At 23.9% G+C, this 15744-nt stretch overlaps 4 protein-coding genes across 4 annotated transcripts; 2 read left to right on the top strand and 2 right to left on the bottom strand.

Annotated features, from left to right (window-relative positions):
* Positions 1-1086: 1086 nt before the first annotated feature.
* On the top strand, positions 1087-5103 carry MKS88_004445 (serine/threonine protein phosphatase UIS2; the record flags this gene model as incomplete). The annotated part of the gene is made up of 1 exon (XM_067217624.1): positions 1087-5103. The coding sequence occupies one exon, from the start codon at positions 1087-1089 to the stop codon at positions 5101-5103; it is 4017 nt and encodes a 1338-aa protein (XP_067072033.1).
* A 1461-nt stretch (positions 5104-6564) lies between these two features.
* Positions 6565-7713, bottom strand: MKS88_004444 (ATP synthase (C/AC39) subunit; the record flags this gene model as incomplete). The annotated part of the gene is made up of 1 exon (XM_067217623.1): positions 6565-7713. The coding sequence occupies one exon, from the start codon at positions 7711-7713 to the stop codon at positions 6565-6567; it is 1149 nt and encodes a 382-aa protein (XP_067072032.1).
* A 2497-nt stretch (positions 7714-10210) lies between these two features.
* On the top strand, positions 10211-11399 carry MKS88_004443 (uncharacterized protein; the record flags this gene model as incomplete). Its single annotated transcript, XM_067217622.1, has 6 exons — positions 10211-10217; positions 10345-10391; positions 10488-10571; positions 10758-10860; positions 10949-11016; positions 11229-11399. The coding sequence occupies 6 exons, from the start codon at positions 10211-10213 to the stop codon at positions 11397-11399; spliced, it is 480 nt and encodes a 159-aa protein (XP_067072031.1).
* An 877-nt stretch (positions 11400-12276) lies between these two features.
* On the bottom strand, positions 12277-14394 carry MKS88_004442 (ATP-dependent zinc metalloprotease FTSH; the record flags this gene model as incomplete). The annotated part of the gene is made up of 1 exon (XM_067217620.1): positions 12277-14394. One exon carries the CDS (start codon positions 14392-14394, stop codon positions 12277-12279), a length of 2118 nt encoding a protein of 705 aa, XP_067072030.1.
* Between the last annotated feature and the right edge of the window lie 1350 nt (positions 14395-15744).

The following is a 15744-nucleotide window of genomic DNA, read 5'->3' as shown; positions in this document are numbered from 1 at the left end:
AAAAAATAGAAGCATGCAGCAATATTTAATATGGGAAAACAGAAATTTAAAAGAGATTTTGTATGGACTAATAAATTAATAATATACTAAATATGTTACAAAATTTCGTAACTTTAACAATTTAATTTTTTCATATATATAACTTTTTTTTTAATATTTTACCATTTTGATGTTTTTTTTTTTTTTTTTTTTTTACAACATGAACTATAAAAAAACAAAATATAAAAGTATTATTAAAAAATAAAAAATATATAATAATAAATGTATATGTTGTATAAAACCATGTTAATGAAACCTGAAGCCCCCCAAAAAATGTTTTCGTCCAAATAAAAAAATAAAATATATTATATAGTATATATATACTTTATAAAATAAAATATATATAATTAAAATAAATAGTAGAAAATTTTAAATAGGAAATTCATTCACTATTTAAAAAAAAAAAAAAAAGGAAGATAGTGTTGCATTTTCTATAAAAATATTCTTAAATTATTTTATAGTTATACATTTCTAAAAATATATGTAAATAAAGTTATTTACGTAAATTTGTTCTGTAAGAACCGTCGGAATTCTATGTTTATATGCATGTATTATACATATATGTATATATATGTATGCATCTAAATATATGGTAATACTATATAAATTACCCTTGCATCAAAAATACTTTATTCCTTGAGAAACAAAAATTTGTTCATACCATTAAGCTTATCTTAAATTTATTAGAGTCAGAGAGTAATATTTTTTTTACGTGCATTTTCTATAATTTTTAATTTGACAAAACAATAATAATATTATGTATACACATGTTTTTATATGAATATTTAAAAGTTAATTACAATGATTTTGGAGGTTTGAGAATATTTATTTTACGTAAAAAAGATATGTTTATAATTTGGTTGGTGATGTTATAATTTATATAAATATAACAAACTTTTGCTGTTCATAAATTTTTGCATAAACATACATTTTACCTTTCATTTTTTATATAATAAAATTATTATTTTGCTGTATTTAATTATTATTTTGTTTTATTAATTTACTATTTGATTAATTCGTTTGTTTTTTTAATTAAATGGAATTCTAATGAATATAACAAAATTTATTCTAATCTTTCTTCCTCTAATCTTACTAAAGTACGTTACGAGGAAGGACCTTATTAGTTACGACAACTATCTATTGAATACTAATATAAAGGGTTTATTAAAGAGAATTCTCTTGGTTAAATATGGAGAAAAAAGTGCAAATAAGGAAACAGATATAGATGATGAGAAAGAATATAAAGAATATTTGGAAAATAAAGGATCAAATGAATTTGATAAAGTGAAATATAAATATATGGATAATGTAAATTTTACTATCCTTAAAAGCAGAAAAACGTATAAACATATTTTAAACGAGTTCCTAGTTTTTTTAGGTTCTCAATATAGTACAGATGAAAAAATAGTAGTTCGTGTAAAATTAATTGATATATTATCCTTACTGTTTGTTCATTATAGAGACACTTTAAGTAATTTTGATCATATTGTAAACAGTTTTCAAGATAGAAACAAATTAATGAATTCCATTGAAAACGAATTTTTTAGAGAATTTTTAGATGAAAGAGATAATTACATTCTTGAAGTAAAAAATATGTACTATGAGGTGGATTATAAGGATAAAGAAAAAGAAAAAATTTTGAACAAAAAAAAAACAATATATGATATTTTTTTGCAAAATTGGAAAAATGATGGTTACCGTTTTTATAGCATTAATAATAAAAGAAAATATTATGTACCAAAAAAACTTTATCATAATAAAGGTAAAACCTATTTACATAAAATAGAAGAGGACCATAATTTTAAATGCCGTAATTTGGTATTTCCTCCATCAAGAAATGATGAAAATAGTTCAAATGCACAGAATCCAAATAATCAAGAAAAATCTGCTTCTCCTACTTACATAAGCATGCATGCAGAAGATAATGAGGTGGAAGAAACAGACCAGGAGTCAGAAGAACAGATGAAACTTTTACACTTTGAAGATAAGAACAAAAAAAAAAAAGAAGGTTCGAGCTCATCAAAGGATAATATATTGCCTGATAATTCAAGTGAAGATGGATTTGAGGAATTTTATGACAAACAAATTTGTCATGCTTCTGAAAATGAAAATGTTGGTACAGGTAATGATAATGCGGTTAGAAATTTACTACCAGGAACAAGCTATAAAATGAAAAAGGAATTTTTCTTAAGTGGAGTCTCATTTAATGTAATCTCACTAATAAATGCCATAACATCAAACAAAGATAATAAAGTTGTTGCAAAATTACACGATGGTTTAAGAAAATTAGGTATAACTACATTTGACCATCTTGTTAGATATACCAATATTATAGGAATATTTTTTTCGTATGATATTTTTGATGAATTATATCTACAAATTAAATTAGTTAAAGAATATTTTGGACTTAATAAAAAAAAAAAAAATGAATTTGGTCTAATCGAAAAGGTAGAAAAGAAACAAAAAAGGATAATATATGGAGAATATAAAATGAATGAAGATGAGATGTTTACTCCACCAAATTGTTTAACTGCATACTGTAAATTAAAATCTGTATGGATCCAAAATAGAAATTTCACTTTTAACATTGAAAGAACTGGTACAAATAGTATGAATTTTATGATGTTAGGGGATATTGGTCAAGGATTTGAGGATGCGAAAGAATTTGATGTTCAGAATATGTTAAATTTTATGGGATATAATGAATTGAAAAGTACGGTTGATACTATGAAAAAATGGCATTTAGAAAATAATGCTGACTTTGTTATAAATTTAGGGGATAATGTACCAAATGAAGGTGCAATAAATTATATTGAAAATTTTCAATGGTATAATTTAATGAAGGAATTCTTTGTTTTTAAAAAAAGGAGTGAAAAGGAAATTAACACGATGTTAGGAAAAAATCCAATTACTAAACAAAATATAGATGATTTTTACAATGAAAAGATAAAAGAAATAAAGGATGTTCGTTTGTATGGAAAAACAAAAAAAAATAAAAAGGATTCAGAAAATTCCAATGCTGATGATGATCTAAGTTATTATGACAATAATCGTAAAGAATTATATCAATTTGATGATGATGAGAAAGAACAAGAGGAGGATTATACTGAATCCATTCCTTTTTATTCAATATTAGGTGAAAAAGATTATTTTAATTTTCCTAGTGAACAAATACAAGAACATTATTCAAAGAGAATACCAGGATATTTTATGCCTAATAACTATTATTGTGTTAATTATGATTTTAGTTATAGTAAAAGAGGTATGGATAATGAAATTATTGATCAAGAAAAATTTAGGGCATCTTTTATATTTATTGATACATGGTCCCTAATGGTCGGATTCCCAATTATAAGAAATTATCGATCATTCCGTGAGCAATTTAATTGGTTAAGTAAAACATTATATGAAAGTGCACAAAACAGTGATTGGATTTTTGTATTCGGGCATCATCCATTAATTTCTAGCGGAAGAAGAGCTGATAATTATTCATATGAGGAACATTCATTTCATGACATTTTAAGGGATTTCCTTTTCAATTATAATGTAGATGCATATTTCAGTGCACATGATCATTTAATGGAGCATATTAAATTTGGAAATATAGATTTATTTGTTAATGGTTCTTCATCCAGAGTATTGTTTGATAACTGTAATATGGGTAGAGGATATTTTGGTAAGGTAATTGGAACATTATATCCTGTTACTTGTTATGTTTTAAAGACAATTCACAGAGGACTAAAACCAAAGGGATGTAATGTGAATAGGTATTCTAAATGGTCAAATAAAAGGGACATAGGATTTAGTATTCACAAATTAACGAAGGATGAATTTATAACGCAGTTTATTAATAGTAGAAATGGAAAACCTCTTAGTGATAAAATTATTATAAAAAACAAAAAACATGAAAGAAAGAAATTTTATGATTTAGATGGTTATGCAGCGGATAGAATTAAAGAATTAGAAAAAAAATTAGAGGAGTTTAGAGCTCAAAATCCGGATTTAATAAAATTTAAAATTGAGGAATTTAATGAAAATACAAATAAACTTAATTCAATCATGAAAACATTAAAAACAAAGGAAGAACAAGATGCCTTCAAAGAATTACTCTTCCTAAATAATCTTATTTTTGACGTTTCAAAATTTCTAGATAAAATAACCATAGTTAAGTTAAAAGTAATGCGTGAATTGGCAGAAAAATATAGAATATTTTTTAACAAAGAACTTGTTAATAATATCGTTGTAGCTATAGAAAAAGCTGTAAAAGAAGAAAATAACCAAATGAATGAACATTTGGGTAAGGAAGGGGATGAAAATGAAGATCCAGAAATAACTAAAGAAAGAAGAGCACAGGTCGAAAATGAAAAGAAAACATTAGAATTAATAGAAACATTAGGATATAGTCCAGAACAATTTCTGGATAAAATCGATTATATGACAAAAAAAGAAAAGGACATGTTACAAGAAAAAATTGGAAAAAATGTGTCTCTAGAGGATTATGTGAATAGAATTAGGATGTATGTAAATAAGAAAAAATTAAGCCCAGATCAATTAGAAGAGTTGGCACTCATGGAGGAAGAGAAAGAAAGTGCAGATGCTCAGGAAGAAAAAGAAGAGCAAAACGAGAATAACCCAAAACAAGATTTCGAACAAAGTGACGAAGAAAATAAAGGGCAAAATAATAAAGCAATGAGTGAAATTCCATTAGAAAAAGATGTTCATAAAAATAACAAATATTTAGTAATTAGGGAAAGTAAACTGACAGAACCAAACTACGTTTTATTAATGTTATGTTCTCTAAAAAGTTATGATGAATCAAAATATGCATTGAACTTAGAATCAAAAAAAGAACAAATAAAAACGATTTCTTCAGCAAATTATATATATACGATAGATAATCACAAAACGTTTTTTCAATTGTGTATTGAACTAGCTCCAGATATTAAAAGAATAATTAGTAACCTTGGAGGTGTAGGATTAAGACTACCATTTTTTAAATTAATAAATAAATTATATGATGAAATAATGAAATTAAAATTTGGGCTTGATAGAATTTCTACATGACATTTTTCGAAATTCTATTTTTTTTATGTTTTAACATTTATAATTTAATATTTATATTAAATTGAATTAGCAAATTTTTTTTTTTTTTTTTTAAAGTTTACCATCAATTATAAAAAATGTGAATACAATTTGAAAAATTAATAATTCCCGTATCCCATACTTTTGAATTTTCTATAGGTAGAAAAAAAAAAACTGCTTAATCCTTTTTATATATAATTTGCATTATTATATATATATATATATATATATATTTTTTTATAATTGCTTTTAAAGGCATACTTTATATATTTTGAATATAATAAATGCGTATTACTTTTTCATTTGAATTATTTTTTTTATTATGAATATGGTATTTTCTCCATTTGCTAATTTTACCATGTTTATTATATACTATATTTGCTGTTATATTTTTTGGTGATTCATATTTTACATGTTTTTTTGAATTTGATACTTTTAATATAAGTGATTCAATATATGCAAATATGTAAAAAGAGTGTGAACTGTTTTTAGTATAATTTAGAAAAACTTATAAATATTTATAAATTATGTTTAAAACTCCAAAACACATAAAGGACTAAGCCATCATCTATTTAAGAACATATATATATATATCTGTATAAAATAAAAAAATGGACAACCGATTTCCGAGCACTTTCTTGTTTCATTTTTAATATTAATGTAATTTTCTTATTTTAAAAGGAATACTGTTCTCCACATTGGAAAACGCAATGGTAAAAATTTTCTACAAATATGTAGCTCTTTAAACGAGAAAAAGGAATAGGATTATTGTATATACATGTAAACACGTGAACTTAGGTTTTGTGCGAAATACCATGTTTTTTAAAAATGTTTACAAATTTTACAGTACTTGATGCGTTTTGCTTTTTTTTTTTTTTTTTTTTTATTTTTAAAATTAATTTTTATTCATACAAATCACAAAATGAAAACATAAAAAAAATTGGGCTTTATTCGAAATTACAAAATGTGGTGATTTAATATACACATATAACATTTACGCATATATATATATCAGCATATGTATAATAAAATGTCATGGGGTATATTAAAATATAAATAAATACGTTGAAAAAATAACAAAAAAATAAGATGTCTTCAAAAGTAACATATATGGGGAAATAAAAATTATGCAATCGTATTTAGAATAATTAACTTTTTGATTAAGACTTAAAAAAAAATTAACGAACAAAATGTAATGAAAAAAATTTGGTAATCTTTTAGGGGGAAACGTATACACATACATAATACACACATATATAATTAAATACTTATATATATATATATGCCTATATAAATACTTACATAGACGAATATATATATATATATATATATATATATATATTCACACTTAGGTACTATTTCACAGATTTATCTTTCTACGCTGCTCCTTTTTCAGAGTGTGGAAGTAACAGCTACTTACACACCTTCTGCAATTTAAGAATACTATATTTGTGGTTCGAATATTGGAATAATGCTATCAATACAGTCTTTCCTATTCATTAAAATCATATCAGAAATCCAAACAATATTTCTAATTTCTTGTTCTTTTAATTTTACCCAAGCATAAAAAATACCAAAATGACAATGTTGCTCAAAAGCAGTTTCACATAATTTCACGAGTTTTACATACAACAAGTCTTCTAATGATTTTATCTTATGATCAAACATTTTACTTTCATTTATATTTTCATTTTTGATATAGAACTGCTTACATTCTTCATATAAATTATAATACGCGGGGTAGTTTTCTAAAGCTGCCTGAACCGTTTCATTGTTCCAACATTTCCTAATTCTGTCTGTACCTTCTGGATATAAATAACCAAAACATGGAAACATATCATTTCTATCTTTTTGTAATTCAAGACTTAAACTAGAATTAATGGTATTCAAAGTAACGGTTAAAACACGAAAATCTGCAACACTTTTTAATATGTGTCCCATAACTTCTTCTGTTTTTCCTCCTAATTTTCTTATAAAATCGTAAAAATCCTCTAACCATGCTTTTTTTAATGTATTTCTTAAAATTTCAATATCCATATCATTGAGTATAGTTGTTACATTATTTTTTTCATTTGATGAATGAGATGATATATATTTATCAAAATACGTACCTATTGGTGTTTCAATTAATAAAACTTTTAAAACATCATCATGAGAATTTTGTACATCCATAGCAGTTATAGCTTTCATTTGCGGAAAATATCCTAAAGGATCAACTCGAGATAACAATTCGTCCGCTGACTTCTTATTTAACGTTCCTTGTATTAAACTTATGACATTATCAATCATTTTTTCTTTTGCAATATAATCCAAGAAGGTTCTTAATGGTTCTTCTGCTTGAGCTCTTATATAATTGAATTCATGCGCCATTTTTTCTTTACATTTTTGTGCAATAGTTGTGACTGCTACTGGAGATGGTTCATCCATCATAAAAGAACCATAATCTGTATCCTCTAAAACAGATTTTAAATCTTCAAGTGTATCAACTTCCCTTAATTTCCTATATTCTTCTGGAGTTAAAAAACTACTACGAAATCCTCTCAGCAAAGCTTCCAAATAGCCATTTTTGGAGTTATATAAACATAATTCCATCCTTAAAATAGTCCTTTAATATAAAAAAAAATAAAAAATAAAAATAAGGCTATATACAAAGTATATAACACCCAAATATATTCAGCTAATTATCTTTTATAAAATAAAATAGCGCGTATAATTCAACTTTTTTTGGAAAAGTATAACCAACAATATTTATGCGCGCATATAAATATATATATATATACACGTAACAAAAAAAAAAAAAAAAATAAATTAATAATAATATATATATATATATTTGCACGCGATGGTATATACAAGTTAACAAATATACAAATTATAAAAGCTATTTTCTTATTTCATTTAAATTTGATATTTATATGCAATATAATATATCTCTTTATAAATGCTAATTTTGCAATTATCTTTTAAATATACATAAAAATTTCCGTACTTCTATAAAAAAGATCCGAGGATAATACTATTATTTTTTATCCTTTTCAGCAAAATTCTTAAAAATATAGTAAAATAGATTTTAACATATAAAAAGAGCTAACTAATAGTTATTGGCTTCATAAAATCTTAAAAGCTATTTTTTTTTTTCTTTTTTTTTCTTGTGTGTGTGCGAAAATTTATGTAAATTTCCTATAATCTCTTTTTAAAATTTGAGAAAATTGAAAAAGAAATATTTGAATAATCCTTAAAATTGAAAGTGATGAAAATAAATCAAAATTTTCAATATTTATAGCGAACTTTTCGTTTTAATATGAACTATATTAAATCATTCATTATTTATATAAATGTAATATTGTATATAAGTATTTTAATACTTATGTATTTATAAATATTATATATACATTATATTAATAGTACTTTTTTACATTATGATTTTTATGCAAACAGTAATTAATTATACTTCTATTAAAACACATATAAGATTATAAATATATAAAATAAAATTTACAAATTAAACTATGCGTACAAAATTATATATTTTATAACATTTTAATTCTTATTGATTACAATTGTTATCCAATGTTTCCGTTAAATTTATGTTTAAAGAACTATTTTTTTTATGAGATAATATTTACAATTACATATAATTAAAAAGGGTTTAAGTTATTTTTTTTTTTTTACGTGAGCATTTAAATAATAAAGAGCATAAAACATACAACCCCATGACACTTTTTTTTTTTTTTAACAAATATTTTTATATATATTATTTATATACATACATACATAGGCGAATAGGTAAATAAAGAACTATAAATGCCGTAAAATTATTATATAAAAAATAAATAATGAGGTGTTGTAATGTATAATGTATGTATAAATTTAATTTTTAAGATACTCATAAGAATAAAATATTTTCTTAAAATACTATTTTTATGTCTCGTTTTGCATTTTTTCCTTATTGAAATTAATTTTAGCTTATTGAATTATACGCTGTTACAAAAAAAAAAATATATAAAAAAAAAATGAAGTAACATGGAAGAATAACCTCCTTTGAGGGAAATGAAAAATGGTTATTGCATATTTTAAAGAATGTATGACTGCATTTCTTTATTTTAAATATTTTTTCAAATACCAGGTTTATTTTATGTGATATTATTCCCTAGTCATATACAAACCACTTTAAAGATTAATTCATAATTAAACTAAAAAAGAAAATATAAAAATGTATTAAAAACGCTGTAACACATGAAAATATATAAACAAGTGAATATGACGTTATAGGCAAATGTAAACAAGAATAATATTACATATAATTATATATATATCTGTAAGACCGTTGGTCATATACGTAAAATAATGACGGAAAAGTATACTGAACCCTTTTTTATATTAACTTTTTATTAGTTATTCATATGGACTTATTTTATTTTATTTTATTTATTTTTTATGTAAGAGCTTTCCCATATTCAATTTTTTACAATTTTTAAAAAATTCAAAAAAATTCAAAAGATGCATTTTAGTTTAATTTTGTATAGGTTTATGTGCATTTTTAAAGTAATAAAAGGATGTCAGAGTGTTTTTCCCATTTAAAGAAAAATAAAATAGAAATATTATATTAGTATAGGTAGGAGTAGGAACAATTAAATTTCTTTGGATTACCATTCTTTTTATTTTTCCTTTTTAACAATATAGGGAATTTTTCTTTTTTCTTTTTTTTTTTTTTTACGTTCCATATCTTTTTTAAATACATTTCCTTTTATAGTAGACACTCGAATGCACTGTTAAATATGATAAGAAAAATCTGTATAAGACAAAAAAAATTATCTTAGCAAATATAAATATTTTTATAAAAAGAAAAAAAAAATTCGATTCAAGTTTTAATATTATTTGATATTCTAAAAAAATATGAAGTTTATTACATAGTTTTTACTTTTTAGTGTAAAGGAATTTTTTTTTTTTATTTATATGGAAATGTTCCAGTTACATTGACAAAGAGGAAAATTACTTCATTAAATGTCAATTCTAATATATGTGAATAGTTAAATATTTTATCATTTTATCAATTTGAAGTCTTTTTTTCTAAATAAAAATAGAGATAATGAGTGGTACTATAAAATGAAAGTATGCAAGAAGTGTAATTTACTAGCTAACTTTCGCGTATAGTTTTTTTTAAAAAAAGAAAAAAAATTGTATTTTAATATTCTTTTTTCTTTGTGATTTTATAATTTTTAGAAGATCTTGAATATATTAGAGGCAAAAAAATAATTGAGATACTTGAGGTAACAAAAAAAAAAAAAATAATACATAAATAATAAATAATGGTATATGCACTTCTTTTTTAATTATTCCAAATAAAAAATATTCGCGTTATGAAGGGTTTATTAGGTTATGTTTATTACAGAAAACCAAAAAATATTGTGGAGTCTATAATTGAAGAACTTAAAAAATTAGAAAAAGAAGTAAAAAGAATTTTGAAAATAACGGCAAAGGATAAAAACAAAAAATATATACATGTGCTATCAGAGATTAGGGCTTCACTTTTTTGAGTTATCAGTATTACACGTTTTGTAATAACATATATATTTATATATAGATAGATATTTATATATTTATATATTTATATTTGCCCCTTTAAAATGTTGTAGAAAGAAATAAAAAGAGTATTTGATGAGGAAGACATAATAGCTATGTATAATTTCTTAAATTTAGAAAACAACAAATATATAACAAAGGATAAATGTATTTTAGGTTTGAAATATTTTATTTTACATAATTTCACTTTTGCTTTATTTTTATTCCCTCATTATTATAATATATTTTACTTTTTCTTCTTAAGGATTAAATCAATTCGTGTTAAATAATAAACAAAGAGAGTACATGGAAAACATAAAAATAGCAAACGACGTTGACTTCGAAATATTCAAATCTTATGCGTTAGAAAAAATATTAATTATATATAAACGTAGATTATGTAACAACATATAATTATGCATTAAAATAAGATTTCCATTTTATGAATTTTCATATTAATACAGCTTATGCGAATTGACGTTTTTGACATATGCTTCGTCTTTTTTTTTTTTTTTTTTTTTGGCCTTGTCCTTACTTCCTTCAAGAGAAAAAATTATGAATATATAAAATCAGAGAGTTTTAAGGAGATAATAAATTTTATGAAAGAACAAAATGAATATTTAGTTCACAGCGAAAGTAATTCTTTAACTATTTTCAAAAAAAGACCTCAGTTGTTTGGTTTATTATTAAATAGTAATACCCAAACTATTAAATAATGAATTTATGTTTATGTCTTGTATCTACTTTATGCTTATTTTATACTTTTTTTTTCTTGTAATTTTTGTATACTTTTTTATATATATATTAAAAAGAAAAAGAAAAAAAAGGCAACATAGGACACGTCTAATAAGTAATAAAATTAGATACTGCAATAAACAACAAAAAAGGAAAAAAGACTACTACTTAGGACCCATGTTTTTGTTATGGAAAACTTATTTGTTCGTTTTTGTTTTATTTCGTTTTTCTTTTCTTTTTTCTTTTTTCGTTTATTTTTTTTTAATTAACAAAAATTTATGTTAACCTATAATGCTTTTGTGATATTATTTAAAAAAAAAAAGAGTATGAGATCATAAATAAATGATAAATTACATAATGAAAAAATAAAATTGGTACCAAAATTATGAAAGAGAAAGCTAATGTGAACAGAATAATTGTAAACAGTTAAGAGTAAGAGAACAAACAAGAGTATTAGGTGAAATATACATAATTCATTGTAGCGTGAGTATATATGCACATGGTTAGTTTTTTACACGTATGCATCTGTACGTGTCCATTTATTAACGCCTATGTACATATATATATATATATATATATATATATACATACACATATAAATGCACAAATAGGAAAAACAGGTACGCAATAATTTATCAATAAAACACAATGTTAAAAAATATACGTATACAAAATAGGGGTTAATAAATATGTGATAAAAAAGAACACAGATAAAATAAGGGCTTAAATGTAATTGCGAATAAGACAAGGTAACACAAAATAGTAACATAAAAAAAAAGAAATTCCTGAATGTTTTCGAGGAAACACATTTACATATGCATACATGCATATATATATGAGCACATGCCTGCTAATGGGTTAAGAAATACTGTTGTCCTTCAAATTAAACTCTTTCTGTTTCAGTTCTCTGTTTTTCCTTATTTGATCACATTTTCCTTGCATAGCTAATTTAATTTCATCGCTTGTTAAAGTTTCGTATTCAATTAAAGCTAATGCAACTCTATGTAATTCATCAATGTGCTGATTTAAGACTTTCTTTGCCCTATTATAAGAGTCTAATAATATTTTTTGAATGGATTTATCAATTTTTATTTTCATTTCTTCGCTGATATTTTTTTTATCTTGTAGAAACATGGATATGTTTTCTTCATTTATACCTACTCCATAATTCATAACAAGTGATTGAGCTATATGTGTAGCCCTTTGCAAATCGCTCGAACAACCTGTAGTCACATTATTCTTTCCAAATACAATTTCTTCAGATACTAAACCACCCATTAATACATCTATTTCACTTTGAACATCTTTGATTTTTTGGCTGTATTTATCACCAATTGGTATTTTCCATGTAACACCTAAGGACATTCCTCTTGGCATAATAGTTGCCTTATGAACTGGATCGGAACCTTTGGTATAAAAATTAACTAAAGTATGACCACCTTCATGATATGCAGTAATATTTTTTTCTTCATCATTTAAAGGAGATTTCCTCTGTAACCCTACAACAACTCTATCAAAAGCTTGTTCAATGGAATTCATATCTACTGCTTTTTTTCCTTCAACAGAACATTTTATAGCTGCTATGTTGAGAATATTATTTAAATCTGCACCAGTCATACCAACTGTTCTTCTAGATAAAACATGTAAATCTACATCTTTTGATAAAACTATTTTACTACTATACATTTTTAAAATTTCATATCTTCCTTTTATATCAGGTAATGGCACTACAATAGTCTTATCTAATCTTCCTGGTCTAACTAATGCCTTATCTAAACTTTGTGGAAAATTAGTAGCACATATTACAACAATACCTTCATTTTGTTCAAAGCCATCCAATTCTACTAATAATTGATTTAGTGTCATTCTGACTGCACTATTATCTCTATTACTTCTTTTTGATCCTACTGCATCAATTTCATCAATGAAGACAATACATGGAGCATGTTTTTTAGCAGATTGAAATAGTTCTCTTATTCTTCTTGCACCTACACCAACGAACATTTCTTCAAATTCTGAACCCGATGCTTGAAGAAAAGGCACATTAGCTTCACCTGCTATGGCTCTAGCAATTAATGTTTTTCCTGTGCCTGGTTCTCCTGATAATAGTATTCCTTTAGGTAATTTTGCACCTATTTTTGTAAATTTATCTGAATTTTTTAAATAATCAATAATTTCTTCAAGCTCTTGTTTTACTTCATCACAACCTTTTACATCTGCAAAGGTTACCTTCACATTTTCTACTGGAATTATTTTCTTATTTACTACTCCTATACCCTTCTGTACATTTTGTGATACTCCTTCTAAATAAACGCTTGCTGCTGCTACTAAAATTAAGAACCCAACTGTTGATTTTAGTAAATTCCATAATCCTTTTTTATTTCCATCAATTACAGATACTTTTAAAGGCTTCTTTGGATCTATTTGCAAATTAAAAATATCCGCATATATACCTCCTTTTTTTTTATCTGCATAATCTTCTTTATATGCTGATTGAGATATATTATTATTATAACTTGAATCACCTTTTAAATTATTCGTTTCATACACATTGGAACGTTCATTATTCCTTTCATTTATATAATTAGATTCATCCGTTGTTTTTCTGTAAGAGTTATAATCATTATTATCATGTTTTATATTATCAAGATTGGTATATTTCAGTTTGTTTGTATACACCAATGCTTTTATATACTCTTTTATTATACTTTCATTTTTCACATAATTCGTGCTTTCATAATGTTTTATAACTTCATTTGGATTATGTACATTAGCTTCTTTATAAAACTGTAATATTAAGAAATTATCATTAGGCTTGTAACGAATTTCTCTTTTCAATCTATCTAATCTTTCATTCTTCAATATAGTAAACCATCTTTTGCTGTTTAATTTACATCTTATATTTTCGAAATTATTAGCGTATAGCATAGTACTTCTTTTTAAATCCAATACCACAAGATTCCGTAGGATTAACATTTTTATTTATTTGGCTTTTTTTTTTTTTTTTATCTTTTCGTTAAATATGGTGTATCCATCAATACATATATTCCAATGAATGGGTGAATAAATGAATGAAATGGTATATAAATGAATCAATTAATGAGTGAATGTTAATATGAAAAAAAATAAAAAAAACTAATATATGCCCTTCGTATACCTTCTTTAACACAATGTTGTTATACAAGCCTTGACGTGGAAGAACCATTTATACCTCTATCATTAAAATAGAGATACTATTTTTGTTTACAATGGGGTTAAAATTTATGCTTTTATATAAAATAATGTTTTTAATGATTATAAATGAACGGAGTTACACTATTTTTCTGCGTGAAGTCATATTTCAGAAATATAACAATTCAACTTTTATATTTCAATAAAAAAAAAAATATATATATATATACATATATATTTCTGCCATTCAAAATGAATACTTGAAAAGCCCTCAATATATACACATGCGTAATTCCTATTATATCTCGTTCATTGAAACAGTTAAACGCGAAACATTTGATGAGCAAATTACATAGAAAGAAAAAAAAAAGCATTTTCTTATGTTATATACACACGCTCATACATGTATAAATGTATGCATATATATATGGTTAATATTGTATATGTAAATATTTATTTTACGTTACCCTTATGTGAATTTCTCTTACTGATGAATAACATGAAATTAATAAAAAAAGGATAGATTTTTTAACAAATGTTTTATGTCAGTAATTCTTAGACTCATTGTTTTTAGAAAATTTTATCTTTAATTCCTATGTTGAATAAAATAGATTAAACGAATTGCATTTTTTTTATTTTGAGCGTAGTTTCATTAGATCAAAATTTATTTTCATCATATATATATATATATATATATAGGTATATATTTATATACGTATGTATGTATGGAAAAGTATTTGCTTCCAGTTATTATTCATTCGAAATATTTTCACCATTTGACTGCTAACCCATGTTTTTTAACTAAAATTTTTTTAAATGCTCCATTAGAGTTTTTATATATTTATTTCAAAAAGTTTTTCAAAATACAGAAATGTTTTAACTTCAAAATAATGCATTTGGTTGAGTTCGAGTTTTATTTATTTCAGCATTTGGATGTGTTAATTTATGCTAAACAAAATTAAAAAAAAGGAAAAATGGAAATTTATACCAATATATGTACACATATATATATAAACATACACACATATGTATATATGTACATAAGTATGCTTATGTGTCCCAGAATTTCCATTTATCATCCACTTAATATTTAATCATTTCTTTCATCCCATAATGATTTACTCCAGCTGTAACACGTACATATACTACTGCACA

The sequence above is a fragment of the Plasmodium brasilianum genome, chromosome 12 (genome assembly GCF_023973825.1).
Source record: "Plasmodium brasilianum strain Bolivian I chromosome 12, whole genome shotgun sequence".
NCBI classification, from domain to species: Eukaryota; Apicomplexa; class Aconoidasida; order Haemosporida; family Plasmodiidae; genus Plasmodium; species Plasmodium brasilianum.
The sequence above is the reverse complement of the archived record's forward strand: the minus strand, read 5'-3'. Positions and strand labels throughout refer to the sequence as shown.